The sequence below is a fragment of the Phocoena phocoena genome, chromosome 3 (assembly GCF_963924675.1).
Source record: "Phocoena phocoena chromosome 3, mPhoPho1.1, whole genome shotgun sequence".
Classification (NCBI taxonomy): domain Eukaryota; kingdom Metazoa; phylum Chordata; class Mammalia; order Artiodactyla; family Phocoenidae; genus Phocoena; species Phocoena phocoena.
The window spans coordinates 102,195,616-102,216,589 of NC_089221.1; the positions used below are offsets into that span (position 1 = coordinate 102,195,616).

Here is a 20,974-nt window from a genome sequence, read left to right on the forward strand (position 1 = left end):
CTCTGGGAGGAGATCAGGAGAGTGGATCTCAGAGAACGCTTCTGAATAAACGTCTATATTAATGAATTATTAACTCAGCCACCCATGACCTTAAACCTAGAAGAGGGAGCGCCGAGGGCAGAGAGGAGAGCTGCTGAATTCTTTATTGGAGTCCTGTCAAAGGCAACCGACCATTTGTTCCCCTCCTGCATCAGGAAAAAATAATTAATATGAAAGGCAAACTTTAAAAATGTATGTCAAACGAAATCAGATAGAGAGTCTCCCAGCCAGAAGCCTCTTCTTTCTTTCCTGCCCCTTCTGGCCTCTCCCTCTCTGCCCTGCCCCCCACTCCCACCCACCACTTCCCCTCCGAGCTAAGGGTCCAGTGCTTCCTAAGGATAATTTTCTGGGAAAAAAAATTGCTCGAGAAAATGATGAATTTGGGTAGTTAATTTATCGATCCTGGCTCCTCTTCCCACATGTTTTATTTTAGAGGTCATTAATCAATGAAGAAAAACACCACCGTGTCCCCCCGTTTGCCTTTAATACACTCTCGCTCCTTATTTATTCCTCTGGAACAAATTCCCAGCAAATATTCACCCATCGATTTGGGAGCGATGGATTTTTAGAAAGATTGGATCGCTTCCTAAGTGGTCGAAGTGATTTGTTTCATTGGTCTTCTAAATAATGAAGAGGAGGGGCACGGATTTGAGGGGGCGCAGGTCGGCGGGCTCACTTTCTGAAAATTTCCGAGTCATGGCAGTGTGGTTGTGACCAAGCCGTCCGGGATCAGCTGGGTGAGCGGAAAGCGGCCTGGGGCGCCGGCTGTCCCGCCTAGGCAGCAGTGGTGCGCCCCGGGGTGGACTGCGCGGACCTCTGCCCCAACCTAGCCCCGCCGGCCTCCTGCAGATCGCGGTCGGAGCAAAGGCCCCGCCCCGCCTTGTGAGCCTGCAGGTAGGCTCTGGGGATGCTCGGACCCCCGCGACACTGCCCTTGAGAGCTTTTCGTGCCCTCCTGGACTGCCGGGCCTTCTGAGCGCCCCCTCTAACGTTAACCCACCTCCTCCATGCGAGTCCCCTAAGGCCTTTGGGCCCTGGGGTCCCGTCGCCTCCAGACCCGCGTACCCTGGGGCCGCTGGGGGCGGACGGTGGTCCTCGAACCTGGCGGGTCAGGGAGACCGCACACGGGCATAGAGAGAGAGGTGGGCTCCGCTACAGTTCTTCTTCTCCCCTTGGCAAAGCGAGCCAAATCCCTGCCATGTGTCTCTGTACCCCTCTGGCGTCAGTTCTTCCGGACTAGGGTGGGCAGGAAAATGCACTTCGTGCCTCACTGACCCAGGTTTGAATCTGCCTCCATCACTCATTAATGGCGTGACCTCATGCAACATACCTAACTTCCTGAGCCTCAGTGTCCCCATCTGTAATATGGGGGTTAATGATAATGCTTTCTCCGCATGGTTGCTGGGCGGACTTGAAGCTTGTACCCGCACCTGGCCTGTCGAAAGCTCTCACAAACGGTCAGCTAGTTTTGTTAGGAAGGGAACTCCCGGGCTTCCCAGAGTGTGGGCGGCAAGAGGCCTCGGGAGCAGTTGCTGCAGCTAGCATCTCAAAATTCTGAGATTTTCAAGTGTGTTTGGGGGTCAGTTCAGGGAGGAGTTCTTCGGGACGGCCAGTTCTGGGGACCGAGCACTTGCAAGTAGCGGGTTTGCGCAAAACCAAGAAGGCAGTGGGGCCGCTGCCGCAGTGTCCGGTCTCCGAGCCTCGGTGCTGTCTTTCCGGGAGAACAGAGAAAGAGTGTGAGAAAGAGAGTATGCCTCTTCTGTGGTCCGACAGCTACTCTTCGGCAGCTCTGCGAGCAGCTTAATTGAAAGGGGCCTAGAACTTCACCCTGTCCTCCCATGGAGTTGTTCAAAGCCCAAGGAGACTGCGTAGTTAGCCTCGGGGTCCAAAGCACCGTGGGTTTTCCCTCGCGGTGTTTGCCTTAAACTTGGGTACTATCAATCTATCCAGGGATGACTGATGACCTTGTCACAGCGACGCCAGTCAAAATATTTTCGGTCCAGCTCTGTTCCAACCAGCACCGCGAAGCATCCTGAGTAAGACCCGGACAAAGTCTAAACAGCGCGTTTCCCAGGCTCAGACGAAATGAGCGGTGGGAAGACAAAAAGAAACAAGCAGAAATCAGGAAAGAATGGCTATTAATTGTTCGGAGTGGTAGGTGCTAAATGAATTGGTTTGTTTGGGGAAAGACAAATGTTATTTCTTCTCTTTGAGGTGTGGACAGAACTCCGGCGTTGGGAAAGCGCCCGAGCCGGTCAATTTCACACAGCGAGTCGGTGCCCTCCGCCCACCGACTTCTGTGAACGCCTTGAAGAACTGGGGGCGGGTGTCTAATTCCTTGATGTGAGACCACGCCTGGAAGGGCTGCCACGGTCCAAGGCGCCAGGAGTAGGTAAGGTGGGTGTGGGGCTGCGCTCGCACCCTACACCTCGGACGCCAGGTTTTGGGGAGAGGGACCTGTACATGACCCTTCGGGGCAGCCCCGGGCAGCCAAAGGCAAATAAGCCTCGTCTGTGTCCGGGAGCAGTTGTACCACCAGACGTAGCTCTGGATACTTGCCTTGTATGTCAAAAGGGAGAAGGAGCCAGCCCCCCAGCAAGACAACTCGAGAGTGGGTTGGCTCAGCGCTGGACGGTGTGAGACTCCATTGCAGCCGCCTTTCCAGCCCCGCGGCAGGCCTGAGTCCCGCCAGGACCAGCGCCCTTTAGAGACCCTCGGTCTCACGCCTCCCAGCTCGCAAAGCCTGCCTCCTCCGCCGCCGGCTGAGGGTTTCATTCCAGCGCGCGCCCCGCCCCCGACTCCCCCTTCACCCCCACCTCCGCCAAGATTTATGTGAGAGATTGCGTGGAGGGCTAGTCGACTCTGGCACCCAGCAGTACTCCCGAAAAAACGGAGCCCGGGAAAAGCGCAAACCCGCTGCGGGGACTCGGTCCTCTCGCCTGGCCGCGCGCGCCCGCCCGGATGCGGACACCAGAGCGCGTGCCGAGATGCGTTCCGGTTTCCGCGTTTCCACTGCTTTCAGGACCAGGGCGGTGAGCCGGCACCTAGAAAAGACATATCATGGGCAGAAAGAGACAACAGGCGAACGGGAGACGTCACGCCAAAAAAAAAAGTGGGGGGGTGGGAGGGAGGAGGAGGTTTTTGTGCAGGAGAGGCGCACGAGCTGTGTGTGGATACAGCCGAGTTAGAACTTCCTTCTCCCCTCTCCCCTCCCCTCCGTTCTTCTGGCCTGCCTCCCGCCTCCCCCCAACCCCCACCCCCATCGCGCTCTCTCTCTCTCTCTCTCTCTCTCTCTCTCCCTCCCTTCCTCCCTCTCCCTCTCTCTCTCTCTCTCTCCCCCCCCTTTCTCTCTCCCTCTCCCTCTCTCTCTCTCTCTCTCTCTCTCTCTCTCTCTCTCTCACACACACACACACACACACACACACACACACACTTGTATTTTGTGCTGTCGTAAAACCCACGTGTCCAGCGGGGAGGCTGCCAGAGCGTGGAGCGGAGGAGCCGGGACGCGGCAGCGGCCGAGCGCAGCAGCCCGCCGCGGCTTCGGCGCCCGGGTCCGCCCGCACTCCCGCGTTCAGCGTAACTGTTCTCACGCCCTCCGCAGGCCTCTACATCCCTGGCTTGCGGTCCCGGAGGGTCCCGGGCGGGCGGATCTCTAGGGCTCTGCTCCCGCGCTGCCCAGGGGCATGTAACGTAGCCGGGGCGCACACTCTGCCGCACACTCACCAAGACGCACGCACGCACGCACCCGCCGGCGGCTCCGAGTTTTCAGGTAAGCGTGGCTTGTCTAGGGCTGAGGGTCTTGGACCCGGGCAATAGGAGGCTGGAGGTCCTGCGCTGGGGGCGGGGGGCGAGACTGTCCCGCCTCCTGGCGCCGGAGGCCAGCGCGGCTCAGGCGCTGCGCCACTCCAGTTCGGGTCGGCTCCGGGCGGCGGCAGAGGGTGGGGGCTGCGTCCTGCCGCCGAGTTCTGCTGGGAAGCGCCCTCTCTCCGGGCTTCAACAGTGCCGGGTGGGCGCTGGGCGCCTCGGGCTGGGAGGCAAGGCACGGTGCATACAGCTCCCCCCGCGCGGCGCTGCGGCTTCAGAGTAAACTTTGCGCCTCAGCCGAATTGGGAGGAGGGAGCCTCCGAACTGGGTTGCCGCTGGCGGAGCCAGGGACTCAAAACTCTCGTTCCAGTGTTTTGGCGGCGGTCTTCCCCGCCCCTCTCGCACCAGGCCCTGAGTCCGGCTCACGCGCACCCTCTTCTTTGCCCTCTGCCCCCAGTTTGAAGCGTCGGACATGCTGAAGCCCGGAGACCCCGGCGGCTCGGCATTCCTCAAAGTGGACCCAGCTTATCTGCAGCACTGGCAGCAACTCTTCCCGCACAGCGGCGGCGGCCCGCTCAAGGGCGGCGGTGCCGCGGGTCCCCTGGGCGCACCGCAGCCTCTCCAGCCGCCGCCCCCCCCGGAGCGCACTGAGCCCCAGCCGGACAGCCTGCGCCCGCGGCCCGCCTCGCTCTCCTCCGCCTCCTCCACTCCGGCTTCCTCCTCCACCTCGGCCTCCTCTGCCTCCTCCTGCGCCGCGGCGGCCGCCGCCGCCGCCGCCGCCGCGCTGGCCGGTCTCTCGGCCCTGCCCGTGGCGCAGCTGCCAGTGTTCGCGCCTCTGGCCGCCGCCGCCGTCGCCGCGGAGCCGCTGCCCTCCAAGGACCTGTGCCTCGGCACCGTCTCGGGCCCGGGGCCCTCCAAGTGCGGAGGCGGAGGCGGCGTCGGGGATGTCCGGGGCGCCCCGCGCTTCCGCTGCAGCGCAGAGGAGCTGGACTATTACCTGTACGGCCAGCAGCGCATGGAGATCATCCCGCTCAACCAGCACACCAGCGACCCCAACAACCGTACGTAGCAGCAGCCCGCGCGCTCTCTTTCGGGGCGCTGGCTCCGTCGAGCGCGGGCGCCGGTTCGGGAGGCAGGTCGAATGAGGGGGACACCGGCTTGTGGGCTTTCCAGGCCGCGGGCCCGCACCTCTCAGACCACTGTAACCAAAGTTTTATGGGTTAGAGAAGGAAGGAGAACGGTTGGGACGGCCGGGTGACACCTCTGGGTTACCTTTTCCCCCTCCTCCCATTCCCTGCTTCCCAGCTCCGAATCTTTAAGACCCGAGTTGCTCGCGGACCGGAGAGTACAGATCACAGCCCTCCCGCGGCGTACTTCGCCTCGTGCGGGGCGGGTACTAGCGGCGCGCGATGGGAGTGTCCGGGGACCGGCCCGGCCTGGCCTTAGAGGGGACAGGGCAGGGACTGTCAGCGGTCCTGGGGAGCGTGGATTCCAGAGCTAATTTCTCCTTCTCGCTATCTTACCTCTGGGGTTAACTGCGTCAGCTCATTTTCAGACCGCGGGGTTGTCGGGGGACCGGCCGGGAACTGCTTGCTGGCCCGGCCTCGCTGGAGTAGGAGTTTTGGATGACACTGGGTCAGTCTCTCCCTGCAGGCAGGCATTATTCTTAGGTTTACTATTTATTTTAGAGAAGAAGGAAGAGAAAAAGAATGCCAGTTGCTTAGTGAGAAAACATTTCCGACTTCAGGGCAGGGTCGTTCCCTGCGGATCCCGCATTCTCCGTGCACCCTGCACCCTGCAAACGTTTACAGTCCGTAGCCACCACGCTTGTTGACTTAACGTATTTTTTTAAATGAGGGTAACAGTAATTTAGTATAAGAAGCTTGCTCTTCTTTTCCCGAAATAAATGACAAAATGCCTAAATTAACATCAATTTTCTTCTAGCTTCCGTTCCTGTATTCACAGTTTCAAACTCTTGATCCCAAGTGTAGTTCCATTTTCAGGTTTTGAACCAAAACTCTAAATGAAGGTCAAGGATGTGTCATTTATTTTTTATATCCAATTCTGTTCGGTAATTTCAGAAGTTATGTTTACACTTAATGTGTTGAGATAAATGCTAAGTATACTTCCAGAGACCCCAGGAGAGAACATTAAAGCAGGTCAAGAGTTAGGTTGAAAGCAATACGGGATTTGAAACAGCGCTCAGCTTCTTTCTTCGTCTCATTCCTTCATCTAGCTTCTGTATGAGGAAAGTTAATTGTAAATGTATATGATCATTCTATTTTGAACAAGTTCCTTCTTGCAGAATGTCTACTAATCCGTGAGCTTCTTAATTCGTTGTAAAAGCAAAATAACTACAGGTTGTAGTTATTTAAAGGACTCCCAAATGTATTTCTTTGATTAAAAACACTGAGCATGACCCTAGTGATTGAGGTGTATTAATCTTTTCATAATGGTTGGAGATAATCGTTCTAATGGAGATAATTATTATTAGTAAAAAGAGTAGTTGTATTTACTTTTTTCCTTTCTAGAGTCTGAGGGTAAAGTATTTGGTTTAAAATGAGGGTTTCAACTCAGATTTGCTCTGCAGTTAAGAAAATTCCTATATTTCAGAGTTCCAGAAAATTTTATAAAACTATGTTGTCTTAATGGATTTCAAAAAATACTTATCTCCTACTGAATTTCTTGATTGTTTTTTTCAAAGCAGTTCTTTAAAAATGTAAAATAAAAAAGATAAGAAATGCTTTCATAAAAGGTATTTCTTACCCCTAAGTGAAATGTAGTCACTGTGGACTGAGAGTGCTTCATCAAACTTGCAGTCTTTCTTCTGAATTAAATGAGCGCTGGAAAAGACACCAGCAGTGCACCCCAAAGCCCCGGCTGTGCACTGAGCTCCATGTGCTATTTACAGTGCAATCTTGAGGTTCAATACATTTTCACCAGAGAAAAACCTAGACTAATCAGAGAAAGAATTGGGACAGATTCCTAATTAATATGTGCCTATTGAACCAGTTTATTGTCTAGCTACCCTTTTTCGTGGCTGGAGGAAATGAATTATGATTTATTCAAATTATTCCTGTTGTGTTAATCTTCTGCTATCTCCTTTTGAGTCGACTGGACTGCTTCAGTGTGCAAAGTGCAGGGGCAAGGACAGGAGAGAAAGGAAGTCAGATTGTCTCATTCTCTAATGAGACAATTGTCTCATTCTCTAATGAGACATTTCACACTTCACATTGCTGTCTAATTAAAGGGCAACTGAGAAAGAAAATAGAAAGCTGAGGTAGCTCTCCATGTAATGCTGGGAGACTAGGTCTGCCATGCTTCCAGGAACTTCTCTGGGCAAGAGTAGGCATTCATTTGAAACCATGAGATGTGTTTTACAAAGATGAAGTGAGAAGCGATTGAGTTTAATCTAACTAGGGGATCAGAACAACTCAGAAATGCAAGCAGTGCGAAACTGTTTTTTCCCTTGGCAGGGAAAGTTGATATATCGCTTGAAAGATGGTGAATAACAGCTTCTCCCCGCTCCCAGGTTGTATGTGGGTCGGGGGTGGGGTGAGAGGCGGGCAGAAGGGAGGCACCTATTATCAGGCACAGATCATCCTAGTTTTCCTTTTAGTCTGTCGCCCTTTCCCTCTAAAAGAATTCTGTGAAGTGACCACTCAGCATTGCTTCGTTTTATTACTTTGTATTTAAAAACGTATTGAGTCGTATTCTCTTTTTCTTACAAGGCGAAGAAAGGGGCCTCCGTACTTCTCCTTTTAGAAGAGTAACTTTTTGCCTGGGATCAGCAACCCAGTAACACCTGTGACTCAGTATCACCTTCACCTTGAAACTTTATTGCCACCTATGGCAAATGCCATAGTGAAGGGTGTTGTAGCTCTCTGTCACACATAAAAAGATTTAAAACCAGCAGAAACTATACCAGCTGGCCCGGGTGAGCTCTTCCGTGTATGAAGTTATATTCTATGATTGAAGTACCCTTTCCACTGAGGCTCTCAATGCTTGCTTAGTTGCCTCTTTTTTCATCTCTAAAGTCAGGTGGAGCTTGTGTAATGCAAATGGGGGATGGGGACCTTTCTTCCTCCTGTATTACTGCCCTCATTTGCTGCCGGTATGCCTGAAGCCATTGATTCCGTCAGGCTCCGTTGCGGTGGCCTCTTCTCGGGTTCCGGGGGCTGTGCGTTGTTTGAGACCCTGTCACTACGCTTGGAAGGTATTGAGCAGCGGCCAAGGGGAGCGCCGGACGTTTGTGTTTGTTCGGAGACAGCCGGCCGAGCCAGTTAGCTTTTCATCCCCCACCCCCCCCCCTTTTTTTTTTTTTTTTGGTTAAGACATTCCTCCCTCGTATCTGGGAGAGAGCAGGGGACTAATTCCGCCTGGGGTCTCTCTGCGGAGAATTGAGTCGGGGCAGTCCGCAACTTCCCCAGCTGGAGGTCTCTATCTCCTCCGTATTTCGGGGAGCCCTGCTGCGCGGGGAACAGCACCGGCGTGTGCGCAGGTGTTGGAGTTGGGCCCGAGGCCCCCCCTGTTGGTGGTGTCATCCTTTCCAAGGGTTTGAGGAGAGATATTGGGGAGAGAAGGAAATCTGGGGTTTGTTTGGTTGAGAGGTCAGGGGAAGAGAGGAAAGGAGGGCGAGTGTTTACTGACCCTCCCTAATCTCTTCCCACCCAGTTGGAAAACGCAGGTCCTGTTTGGGAAGCTCCCGAGCCCAGTAACCCACCAGTGGGATTCTCCTGACGCCAAGGCACAGTCGCTGCGCTACTCCCCGCTGTCAATGGCCAGCAAGCGACTTAGATTTCAGACCTGGTCTCCGGTGGGAGGGAGGCTCGGCGTCACTGTGTGGGCTTTTGTGTTGTTCTCTTTTTCTTTTTCTCTTTGCTCTCTTTTTGTGCGCACGCCCAGCCCCATCCCGTAACACACATAATTTAGCTATTTTACATCATTCGTTATCTAGCGCCCTGAAACTGAACATAGAGCCATATATTAGATTGAGGTTAGAAGAGGTGGTGACTGTTTATTTAAGGTGATAAAACGGTTCATCAGCAGTAATCTCCATCGATATGTGCCACCAGAAGATGAAGGATGAGGGGACAAGCCACAATTAATTGCCCTATAGTTTTGTAGGAGAGAGTGGAGCCAGCCCAGACCCGCTTCGATCTCCTCTCGCGCCTCCTATTCATCATCTCCGCAATGTATATGGCGGCCTCGCAGGGGCAGGGGCCGGCGAGGTTTATCTCGGCGCAATATTCTCTCACCCTCACACACTGGCGCTGCCATTTAATTTATTAATACAGTCATCAGGAGACAAATAAAACCCACATTTCCTCCCTCTTTCTTTCTCTCCCCCTTTTGTCTCTCCCTCTTGGTCCCAGGGCCAAGCCGGCAGCCAGGCCGAGCAGGGAAAGCCCAGCGCGTAGGGAAGCCTTAAACTCTTCTAGAGAGAGGCTCCCAGAAGGTTCCTGGGAGCTGGGCCGCCCCGCGGGGGCAAGACCACAATCGGTTCCCCTAGCGGGCCTGCCTCGCCTCTAGACCTGCTCCTAGACCCGCTCCTGGGAGCCTAGAAGACCCCTTCCCGCTGGCAGGAAATGGGCAAGGCCTTCAACATACAGCTTAAGTGCTGGGGGGCCTGGCGCCCACCCCGTGCACGGTCCACCGCCATCCCAGCCAGCCAGTGGCTTGGCGCGGGGAGGGCTAAGCAGGGAGTGCGGGCTGGAGGGGGACGTGGAACTCTGGTGCGAGAGACTCCCAGCCACAGCGCTCCGCCTGCCCTCGGCCCCGTCGGCCAGCGCCCTCGGCGACCCCAAGGCCCAGTGCCCCCGCCACGAAGCACGCGGAGCTGCCAGCAGGCGGCACTCCCGGGGCCGCGTCGCCGTCACCGGGCGGCGATCGATGGGCGCCGGCCCCCACCCGGCTCGGCCTGTGGGACAGAGGGCCGCGACCTCGGCGGCGGTCGCAGAGAATTTATAGCCGGGCGGTTACCGCCGCCCAGGCGGGGAGACAGGCTTTTCAGCTGCTCCTCGGTTGCCTTCCCGGAGGATACGTGAGGGCAGGCGAAAGCGGCGGAGAGGCTTTGGGGAGCGAAGGCCCAGCGCGTCAGGCGCGTCCCGAGGGTCCCCGCTCCGCCTGCGCCCACGCGCTCCTGCCCACCTCTCCAGAAGGCAAAAGAGCCCTGAGACGTTTTATATTTCGCCTTTCCTAGAACGAGAAATGAGATACCTGAGAACTCTGGCTTGCTTTGCCCCCTTTACCTTAAAATAGATCCATTTTCAATTACACAAGTCTCACGTGCCCTTGTAAAAACATTCGAACAATACAGAAGGATAAGGCGGGAAGAGTGAGAGTCTGGTCTTCACTCCACTTGGCCTGGCCTTCTGAAGCCAGTGGGTGAACTAGTCAATAACTTAATGATACCTCCTTCTCTTACTCAGAGACCCATAAACAAGAGTATTAGCAGATCTATTCAAGAGAGAGAAGAGACCATGATCTCTTACATTCCCTAATGCTAAAATGGCATTTCGAAGTATCTTGCTTGGGGAATATAATATCTCTCACAGATGTAGACAACATTTTATGAATAATAATTACGAAGTTGTGAAAAAACTTACCCTGATTTTAAGAGAAAATAGGAACATTTATTTGCCTCTTCTTTATGAATACAAATAGATGTACTATGTATTGTTTGGCCTGGAATGCTGTATCATGTATATAATACATACGTATTTTTTATGTGTAGTTTAAGCATCTAGCCCACTTTTTTCCTCAGATCTTTTCATGTAGGTGTTAGTGGCTTGCTGTCTAGAAAACACTCTGCTAGAATGTTTGTCCACTTGGGCCACATTTGTCAACCCCAGCTAATCAGTTACTTGTTTTAGTCGTCCTCAGGCTCCTTTGGGACTCCGAGACATAAGTCAGAAGCCACATGTTTTCAGTGGCAGAAGTTTTGTATTAAGAAACAGTAACGTTAGGATATAACATGTATTTTGACATAGCCTTTCAGGTAGAGTATTTTGAAATAGCATGAAATGGTTTATAAATGAAGAAAACCTATACTGGATGGACTAATGATGGTGGGTTGGCCTTGCCTACCCTGCAGGTGTTCTACATATTGGGAGAGCCTCAGCTTGTCACTCTGCGGAATGCTGCTATTAAATATTTCAATACTTCATGGAGACAAATGAAATTTAATAAGTTGAAGAAGTACTTTAGAGGACTTCTTAGAGAAAGGACTAGCCATACTCTATCGTGTATAACAAATAACAGGAGTGTGCTTGTTGTCTGTGTGGGTGGTGGCCGGAGTTGGCACCTTTCCTCATTTTATTGCTGATGTAGTGGGTGTGACGTTACAGGTTGTGGAGATCTTGTAAGTTGACAGAATCTCTGGTATGGACTGTTAGGGAGGAAATACCAAATGCTCTTTTTTCTCACCCTTTGTTTCACTGAGCCAACCAGAAAGGGAAAGTCTGTTAACTCCCTGGGGTGATTTATTTTTATTTTTATGGGCATATTGCCTTTGCTTATTGTCATTTGTTTTAAGCTAGTTTTGCTAAGGCGCTGAAAGCTCATTTCTGAAGTTAGGCACTGAAATTCAAAATTGTGGACATTATCTACTTACTTTTCAAATCATCCTCTTACATTAACCTCCCCAAACCCAAGAGTGTGGGAAAAAGAGAGAAATCTCTTTAGTTCAATCATGCTACAACAGTTTTGCAGCCCCCAAATCGTGACTTCAGTGAAATATTTCAATTATATTAATTGAGTTATGAGTTTGGATATAAAATTCTCCTAGTTTTCATTAATCTTAGATCTCTAGGTTTGGAGGCTTTGGAGTCAGGCAGACCTGATTGTGAATCCTTCTCAGCCACTTTCTAGTTTCTGATCCTTGGTCAAGTTCCATTGCTCACGAAGCCTCAGTTGCCTCATCTACAAAATGGAAATGGTGATATTTAGATAATACGGTGGTCGTTTGGTTGAAGGTAGGTGTCTGGCACATAGTAGGCACTTGGTAATTGTGAGTTTTTATTGTCTTTCCTTCTATCCCCCCTTTATCTTAAGGTTTTTGTTTTCACAATCAGAAGCTTGAGAGGGTGTGTGAAGTGTCTGCATTCTGGAGGAGTGGACTTACGGTGAGACTGCCTCCTTCCATCTAGCCCTAGGGTCAAAAGCAGAGCCTGGCACAGTTTTGACATTAGTTTGTCTTGCTGAAAGAGGGGTCCTTTGTGTGATGGAGGTCCAGGAGGCATGGCCACTTCACTACCTGCAGAAACAGGTTGCTACTTTTCACTTGAGAGGCCTGGGGACACCCTCAAGAGTGAGGTCAAAGGTCCTCTCATTCCCTGGGCTCTTTTGGGGGAAGTGGAGGAGTAGCTGCCGGAGGGGAAGGCGCCGTGGGCTGGAGCCCTTCTTCACTGCAATAGGATACTCACCTAGTCAACCTTCAGTTTGCGGTGAAGCGAATGGCAAAATGGTATCGTACACCATGCTGGGTTGCGATTAGGTGTTCCTCGAAGGTTCCTCAGTGACTCACTTTTCACAAGTTCTTTGGGCATTTCAATTGTTCAAGCACGGATAGGGCACACCCAGGGCGACCCACCAGGACTAGCTGTGACCAAGGCTGGGCGCAGGAGCCCAGAGGGGGACCCGCCGCCTAGCGCTGGCGCATCCGCTGGTGCCCAGCTCTTGCCATCTCCGCCAGTCGGGGCTCGCCCGATATCAGGCCCAGTGCCACAGGACTCTGTTGCGCAGGGGCGCCGTGGCTCCCCAGGGAAGCTGGGCCAGGGAGGCCGGTTTCGCCGGCGGGCGCCGAGGCCGCCTCCCAGAGGCCGGTCCGACAGACAGGCCAGGGCGCAGACACGGCGGCTCCGCCAGGCCCATTAATAACCCGGAGGGCGCTGCGATCAGACAGCATGGTCGCCGCGGGCCTGCTTCCCGCGGCTGCTTGACCTGTTCCTGACCAGTTTGAGTCGAGGGACACTGGGGGTCCACGGCCGGCCGCCCCAGAGGGTGGGGGTCCCCGGCCGGCCGCCCCAGAGGGTGGGGGTCCCCTCGCGCGCCGGCTGCTCTGAGGAACATAGGAGAGAGTAGGCTTTACTACAGCTCTCAATTTATAACGCAAAATAATTGCATTTAGCCTCGGGCTCAACCGTCTGGTCAGGTTTTGGGGCCCTCTCCATTGAACCTTTATCCTCATCATTAAAGACCCATTATCTTGATCGTTAAATTTGCTGTTGGTTTTTTTGGGGGCGGGCTTCCGGGAAGAGCTTGCACGCAAGCACAGGGCACCCCAAACCCGACAGAACAGCACCCCCTTTCCCTACCCATCCCCACCTGGCCGGAGTGCCCGGAGCGGGCGCTTCCGGGGCGTTCGAGAGACCCTAGCGCCAGTGCGCCCTCTGTGGCCGGGGTCTAGAACTGAGGCTCCGCGGGGCCAAGGCTGGCTCCGCCCACTTGCGTGGACGTTCTCGCGGGAGGGGAGCGTGGGTCGAGGAGTGGGGATGGCGTGCAGCGCCGGACCGGTCGCCCATCTGCTGTGGTGATTTTGAAAGTCTCTTCTATAACTGTAAAGAAAGGAAAACCAGACATACCCTGGCGACCAAGGTAGAATCTCTCCGAGATATCAGGTTGGTCGAGAGACCGCCTTTTCTCTTGGTACAACGATAAATACACTTTGAAACACCACTGAGAGAGAGAACCCGAGGGAACAGGGGAGAGGGTCAGAGGGAGCTAGAGGCAGAAGGGAAGAGGGAGAGAAAGGGGCAGAGGCCGGGGAGAAAAGCCGAGAGCCATCGGTTCCTTGGAGACGACAACGCCGTCCGCACCCAACTCGGGAGGCTTTTGGAGGCGCCCGGGGCCTCGACCCTGTGCCAGATGGATTTGGGTGCGACGAATTCCAAGGGAGCGCGTCGGGTCACCTCTCCCCCTGCTCCCAGTGGCCTCGGCGCCCTCCGGCGTCATTTCCCTCGCAGGTGGCTCACCCGGGCGGGGATGCTGTTGGCACGGGGTTTACCCGGGGTTAACCCTCTCCCTTTCCTCCCTCCCTCTCGCGTGTCTCCGGCAGGTTGCGACATGTGCGCAGACAACCGCAACGGCGAGTGCCCCATGCACGGGCCGCTGCACTCGCTGCGCCGGCTCGTGGGTACCAGCAGCGCCGCGGCCGCCGCGCCCCCTCCGGAGCTGCCCGAGTGGCTTCGGGACTTGCCACGGGAGGTGTGTCTGTGCACCAGCACCGTGCCCGGCCTGGCCTACGGCATCTGCGCGGCGCAGAGGATCCAGCAGGGCACCTGGATTGGGCCCTTCCAGGGCGTGCTCCTGCCGCCGGAGAAGGTGCAGGCCGGCGCCGTGAGGAACACGCAGCATCTCTGGGAGGTAAGTGGGCCGCCACCGAGAACCTTGCCACTCAGCTGGAGCTTTGGCCGGCAAAGAGCCGCCCTTGTTCCCCAGAGGGTAGTGGAGGCTCGATTTCTCTGGTCACGCAGATGCCTGGTATTTGCAGCACCTGCAGTGAAGAGGTGCAGAGCCAGGCCCAGCACTACAGCAACCCAGCCAGGAAGACAGGGCTTACAGGTTTCTGAAGATGGAATCACCATAACAAGCTTCCATTCTAGCTGTGATAGATTTGACTGTTGTCTCCCTTGATCTTGAGAAAAAGAGAAACACCTGAGGAGATAGAACAGAGGAGGCTGGGCATTGGGATGTGAGCTAGGTGAATTTTGTGTCCTATTTTAAGCTCTTCCAACATGTTGTTTTTGTTTTTGCCCACTGGGCAAGAAGGAACATAAGCATAAACAGGAGGAAGGAGAGTCAGGTTCATTTTCTCAGATAAAAACAATTTGGTAAACGCTGAATGTGAGAGACTGTAACATGTTTCACAACTTTCAAAGTGCCCAAAGTAAAGCAAAATCATACTGTGAATCAGATACCACAAATTCTACTTCTCTGACAAAGTACAGTTATTCAGTCTTCAACAAGGTACTGTAGGAAAACTCTGGGCAGTTTGGTATAACCCAATTGATAGTACTTCAATGGTACAATTTTACCTGATGCTATTACTTAAAAGTCAACAACGTATCTGAAAACTATTAACCTGAGATTTGCCTCACATCTTCATGGTTGATTATTGAGGTCCATTCCGGAAGAGACAGACCCTTAATGTAGGTTTCCCCCACAACAATTTTAGATACTCCCACCATGGAGAGTTATTTATGAAAATAAAGTGCCAGAAGTCTTACTCTTAAGCAGTATGTACATCTGACAGGCCAGGCAATATAATGGAGTGGGATTTGCCAAAAGACAAACTTTTTTAAATGCCAGGGGCCAAGTTGGCATGGACCTTAAGGCTCCATTAATGGCTCATTTCTGCAATAGCTTGCCCCCCACTCTTGGCTCAGTAGCCTGCAAGATGATCATTTTTCACTGCAAGTTGCCTTATAGTCACTAACTCATGCGATTCAATAATCCACTCAGGTTTTGCTGAGTACCCACTCTGGCCAGCACTATAACTTGGTCTCCAGAATGCTTGTATGACTGTTGGCAGTGGGTACTAAGGCCTGTGTCTGCAGAGCTGCCTTTGATTAAAGGGGAGGAACTAAATCTATGAGCTCATAGCCAAGCAGCCCACGATGACCACATGGTGGCCACTGGACTGTGTACCCTACAGTTATCCACTGGTGCACTGCACTGTGCCCAGGCTCCCAGGTTCCATTTCACGCCTAAACTATTGTGAAATTATTACTGGAAAACAATTATACATTTTTAATCTTTCAGAATAGAATTCTTGAATGAGGAAAAATGAGGCATATTTATGTTGCCAAATTGTTCCTTTTTTTTTTTTTAAACAAATTTTATATAGGGAAATGGGGCAGGAGAAAATGGTCAATACATTGAGTCAAGTTAGACTTTAGAGCTTTTAGATAGGAAAAACTGACATGTGGGAAATAAAGCATCTGGTTTTGACATATTTTCTAGTTGGTTTTTGTTTTTGACTAATTAGTTGTTACCTCCACTGTGGTTTCAAGTTTATAAAACAATTCCAGTCACTTTTCTTGTTCCAGTGGTATTATTAGGAACTCTATACCATACAGTTAAAGATCTGCCAGTACTTTTCTGAGGAAATCGTAAAGCAATTGCTTAGTGGTACAGATTTGTTCTATCTGAAAATGTTAAAACTGAGCACTATTACATTGCCCTCTGATGCCTTGGGTTTAGTGCCTGTCTATTTTTAGAGTGCCAGGGGACAAAGCCACAAATATGAAAAAAATCCCATAGCTTATTGTGGTTGTTGGGTTTTGTTTTCCTAAAAGGCTTTGAATGATTGGGATGTTGGCAGGAGACCACTACAGATAGAATATGATGATGTATAGCAATACTGAAAACTGTGGAGCCTTTTTTCTGCACCTTTACCTGTACTTGATGAAGTTAAAATTCTGTTGTAGCAAAGAGACTGGGGAATTTAATTAGTTTGTTGTTGTTGATGATACTTCGGTGGATATAAAGTGAGTTTTACCTGCTGTTTAGGGTATGTGAGTTGAGTGTGTTGGGGGGTGGTACATAGACTTGGTTCTGTGTTACAAAAAAAGACTTGCTGAGTTTATGGTTGAATGATCTACTTCTAAAAAGGACATAATCTGTTTATTTTTATCATCTGTAAGAATAGTTACAAATAACGTGCATTTAGGGGATTGAAGGGATATTAAAACTGAGGCCATGTAATATGTATCAGACTCCTGGGAGATCATATAAATGTGACCGACCAGGGTCAGGTAACTTAGTGCCAATGTCCATGTGTAAGATAAAATACTTATTTAATAGGTTTCAGAGTTTTACTGAATATAATTATTTTATATTCATATTATATATAATATTTATAATTATTTTACTGAGTATAATTATTTTTAAGATATGAAGTGTAAGTTTATTTTTAAGCATTATAATTTATTATTTTTATAGTGACCATTTGAATTGTTATATTTATAACAGAAAATTCTAAATGTGGGATTGTTCCTCAGATTTTAGTCTTTCAAATCTAAATTTTATTGTGAAAAATTTTAATTATTATATTTTTTATATTAGAAAGAATCAGTAATTGGAATACACTGTAGGTCTATAGGAAACTTTTGGCAATAATTGTTTAATGACTCATGTAATAATTACCCATTTTGAAAACATACTTTTAAAGATATCTTCCAGACTATCAGATCGACATAAAGCAGATCTTGAAAAAATTAAAAGCAATCGATCATTACTATTTCATTTTAAAAGTCAACTGGAATCGTTTCTCTTTCTCACATGTTTTTTCAAGTCACTTGCAGGTGAAGAAATGTCTTTATATTTAGAGTTCAATACTCAGGTCCTGATGGATCTTACCAAGGTTACTTATCTTTATTTCAGTACAATAAATGGATTGCTAGTCACTGTTTCCAAGTAGATGATGGATTTTTGTTTCAGTTTACAGTTCATTGTTTTTAGTAAGGTTGTACTTTATTATACACATGAAGGCTTATTACAGAAACAATCAGATTCACTTTAGTTACTCCTTTTGTTGAAGCATTAAAGGCTCTTTTTGTTTTTTGTAGAAAAATGACTTTTTAAATATTTAACATATATCATTTACGAAGAGCTTGTTTGATTGGTTTGTAAGTGTGCTATCATCTTTTAGTTATTTTCTTTATGTATAATCCTGGTTCATAAAAATACAATTTAAAGAAAGTTTAATATCATGCTACTACCTTCATTATGTTTTGACTCTTTTGGGTATTTGTAGTTTAAGGAGGTTAACAAGCTAAAAGCCAAATTATTAGTCCTCTTTTGGGCCAATTTCTTTTAGAATCAGAATTTTAATGTGTTTTACAAAAAAATAATAAGTTCAGATACTTTAAAACAGAAATGTTACGGGATGGATTAAACAATCACTTGCCTTGCTTATATACCTGTATTCCAGCAAGACTTGGATGCATGATATATTTCTAGCTATTTGGCCATGACGGGAAAGATCTTTCTGAATGTTTTGCAAAGAAAGCATAGTCTTTCTCAGCAATTAGGTCTTATTGATGAGAGTGAGATAATTTTGTCCTAATGTGTTTTCTAATAAAGAAGTGAAAAGGCACATTTGATTCCAACATTTATGAAAACATTATCTCAATTATTAATGTGCCCCTTTTCCCTTGAGATAAATTAATCTAGTCGTACATGGTTTCCCCTTTCTGCTTAACATCAGAATTTAATACGACTGGACCTGAGGAATGTACATGGTGTATACTTTAAATTCTACTGGAAGAAAATACGGAAATTTAAAATTAGGTTACAGTTTAAGATAGCCTAGAATTACTCAAGCCTTTCAACTCAAAGTCTGATTTGACAAGAAATTTTACCAACATTGACAAAATAAATTGCACTTATTTTCACCCTAGAAAAGTTTTTCTGTTAATTGAAATAATGCAGTAACTTGTTAGGATTACAGTCAAGGTACTAATTTTACAGAATTTCTCTTTGTCTGAGTAAAATTTGAGTGTCTCATTTTCAATTGCACTACGTAGAAAGCTTCATTATTTTTCTTCAGAAAATCAAGGGGTATAACATAATGTGGTCCTTTTTGTGGTTTGATTTTGTGCCATAATATTTTAGATTTAATAAGAGTTTTACTTTGAAGCAAATGGCCTATTTTTCGTCATTACTATTTAGCTTAGGTCAAAAGACATTAATGAAAACCAATTTTAAAAATACATTACATGCTGCTAAATGTTTATATTTCAAAGCCATCACAGGTAATTGGTACTAGAAGGAAATGAATTGATTTCATATTTTAACTGTATTATGTATGTTTCCATAAGCGACCCAAATCCATCTATAGTACTGTACCCATTTGTATATATTTAGATGTTGAAAAAAATCACTTGAAAATAATAATTTTAAATTCAATAAAAATCATTTTTAAATTCAATTAAAATCACTTAAAAATTGTTCCAGTGATCGTGCTGTAACTGTATACTCCATATTTTGCTTTATAGACCTGGGCTCATTTTGGCCTTATTCACCAAAACACCAGGGTACAGAATTATGTGGCTGTCACAGCTATATTGAAGTAAAAATTGTGTTTCTTAGCAATTTATCGTTTAATATAGCAGAGTGCTTGTCATTTTAGTTTTGAATATATCAACTCCATGAAATCAAAGTAATGTCTCCTTCAAAATAAACCACAGTCCAGTTACTATTATGTTTTTAATTATGCAGAGTAACAGCTGGTGCATCTCTTTGGCTTTGCCTCATTTGATTTGAAGATATCTTTTATAGTGGTGCCCATTTGATCGAGTGTGAGCATTTTGTAGTTTTACATAAACTGTAAAACCATCTGCCGCCTCTTGAAATGGTTTCCAGAATTGTGTTAAAAATCAAAACTTAGTACTTAAAGTTGGCTTTGAAAAGGTCCATTTAAAGTCCTGGTCCTCTTGGTTTATGTACCAAATGCCACCCTTGGTTTTCGAAGTCCAAAAATGACTCTGCTTTAAAAAAAATTATAACAGCCATTTGGAAATTCTCATGTTAGTGAAGTTTAATCCAAATATGCATGTGACACTACCGTGTTTTAGTTGCAAGTACTTTATAAAGACTGATGTGTTCTGTATCTGCAGGACTATTTTTCTCATTGGTCAGTGCAGTTTATCTATTGTTTACAGATTGCTTCTTTTGATAGCATTTTTGTCCATGTGAAGAAAGTAATTCACAAGTATTTCCTGGTCCATAACTGCCTATTTTCTTACATTGTATAATTTTTTTCCTTTTTCCACACTGCCTTAAAAATAGGGTATGGAAATTAAAATCAGAATTGCAGAGGTTACTGGACAGATGAAATCTGCTGTCCCCAATCACTGCGTGGCAGCAAGTGATCTGATGAAAATGTGATTTTGGTAACACTGGGTCAGAGAAACCTGCAGGGGAGCCTTTTAATTTCACTGTCAATTAAGGCAGTTTTAATTATTCAAGGAAATCTACTGTTACCCAGAAACCACGTGTAGTTGTTGTATAATATTATGAGTTTTAAACGTTTTTGGTTGAATACGGAAAACTGCCTATTACTCAGCTGAGGAATCACGTCCACAGTATCAAAATCCTCTTTTCTCAGAGGGTGGATGTGATACATTGGTGTGTTTGGCTTTTCTAAAAAGTGCTGTGCATGGGACCACTATGAAACTGCCTTGCTCTCCTTTTTTCTTTTTCTTTTTTAGAATCATATATACTCCACAATTTCATGAGTTCAGACATTCCTTGTGTATTTACACAAGAAATACAGACTCCGGTATAACTACTTAGCATAAAAGCCAGAGCAGCCAGAACAGCGTATACTTTTCCTTGTAAGCATTTGCCACCTCGCTCAGATAAGTTACAGAATTCCATTATCCAAATTGTTACACATGTGTGACAGAGGTTGACCTTTTGTCATGTCAATCCTTTTTGTGTAGGCCCCAGGCTCCAGCCTAATGGCTCAAACCCTGATTTACTCACTGTAATAAGGGCAGGAGGTCGAGCAATTGTCAGGCTGCCTGTTCGTACTCTTCTTGGAGCCTGGTTGAAGGCTGTTAACACAAAGCTTTTCAAAGTGAATTTACAACCAGCACCACTGACAGAGGCCAATCAGTGCACCATAAATGTCAGGTTAGTGAGATTGAGCAGTAAGTAAAGTACTGACAGCACACTATTGGCTGGAATCAATTGGCCAAGTTTTAACTGAGAAGAGCAATCTCTGTGTGGTGGACTTAGGGAAGAGCAAAGTGTGCAGTCTGGGTTTCCAGGTGGAGTCTGTAGATTTACCTGTAAGGGTTGGGATGTCACCCATTTGCTGCGGTGCATCCAGCATCATCGTGTCGATATGCTTCACGATTTGGGAGTTCAGAGCGGCAGAGCCTGCTGATTCTGAGTTGGGTGGTAAAAAATGCCCCTAGCATTAGACAGGAGAGAGAGAAAAAAAAAAACTATTAAAATATGGGGCTGTCCGAACTGGGAGACACATCCAGTGCGTTACAGTTCAGTGAAAGGTAATTTGTTTAAGTTGCAGAACTGTAACAGGGCTTTCTACCAAGGCAGAGAGACAGATAAGCCCGTTCTTTTGCTCTTCCTGGGGCTCAGCAGGGTGAAACTTT

At 48.5% G+C, this 20,974-nt stretch overlaps 1 protein-coding gene across 1 annotated transcript in view; it reads left to right on the forward strand.

Moving 5' to 3' along the window:
- The first annotated feature begins 3,517 nt into the window (after positions 1 to 3,517).
- The window catches only part of PRDM6 (PR/SET domain 6), a 99,999-nt gene continuing 82,542 nt past the window's right edge, over positions 3,518 to 20,974 (forward strand). Inside the window, exons 1-3 of the mRNA XM_065874390.1 lie at positions 3,518 to 3,810; positions 4,303 to 4,906; positions 13,903 to 14,210. Of these exons, the coding sequence (XP_065730462.1) occupies positions 4,318 to 4,906; positions 13,903 to 14,210 (897 nt within the window). The 5' untranslated portion in view covers positions 3,518 to 3,810; positions 4,303 to 4,317. The remainder of the gene's footprint in view (positions 3,811 to 4,302; positions 4,907 to 13,902; positions 14,211 to 20,974) is intronic.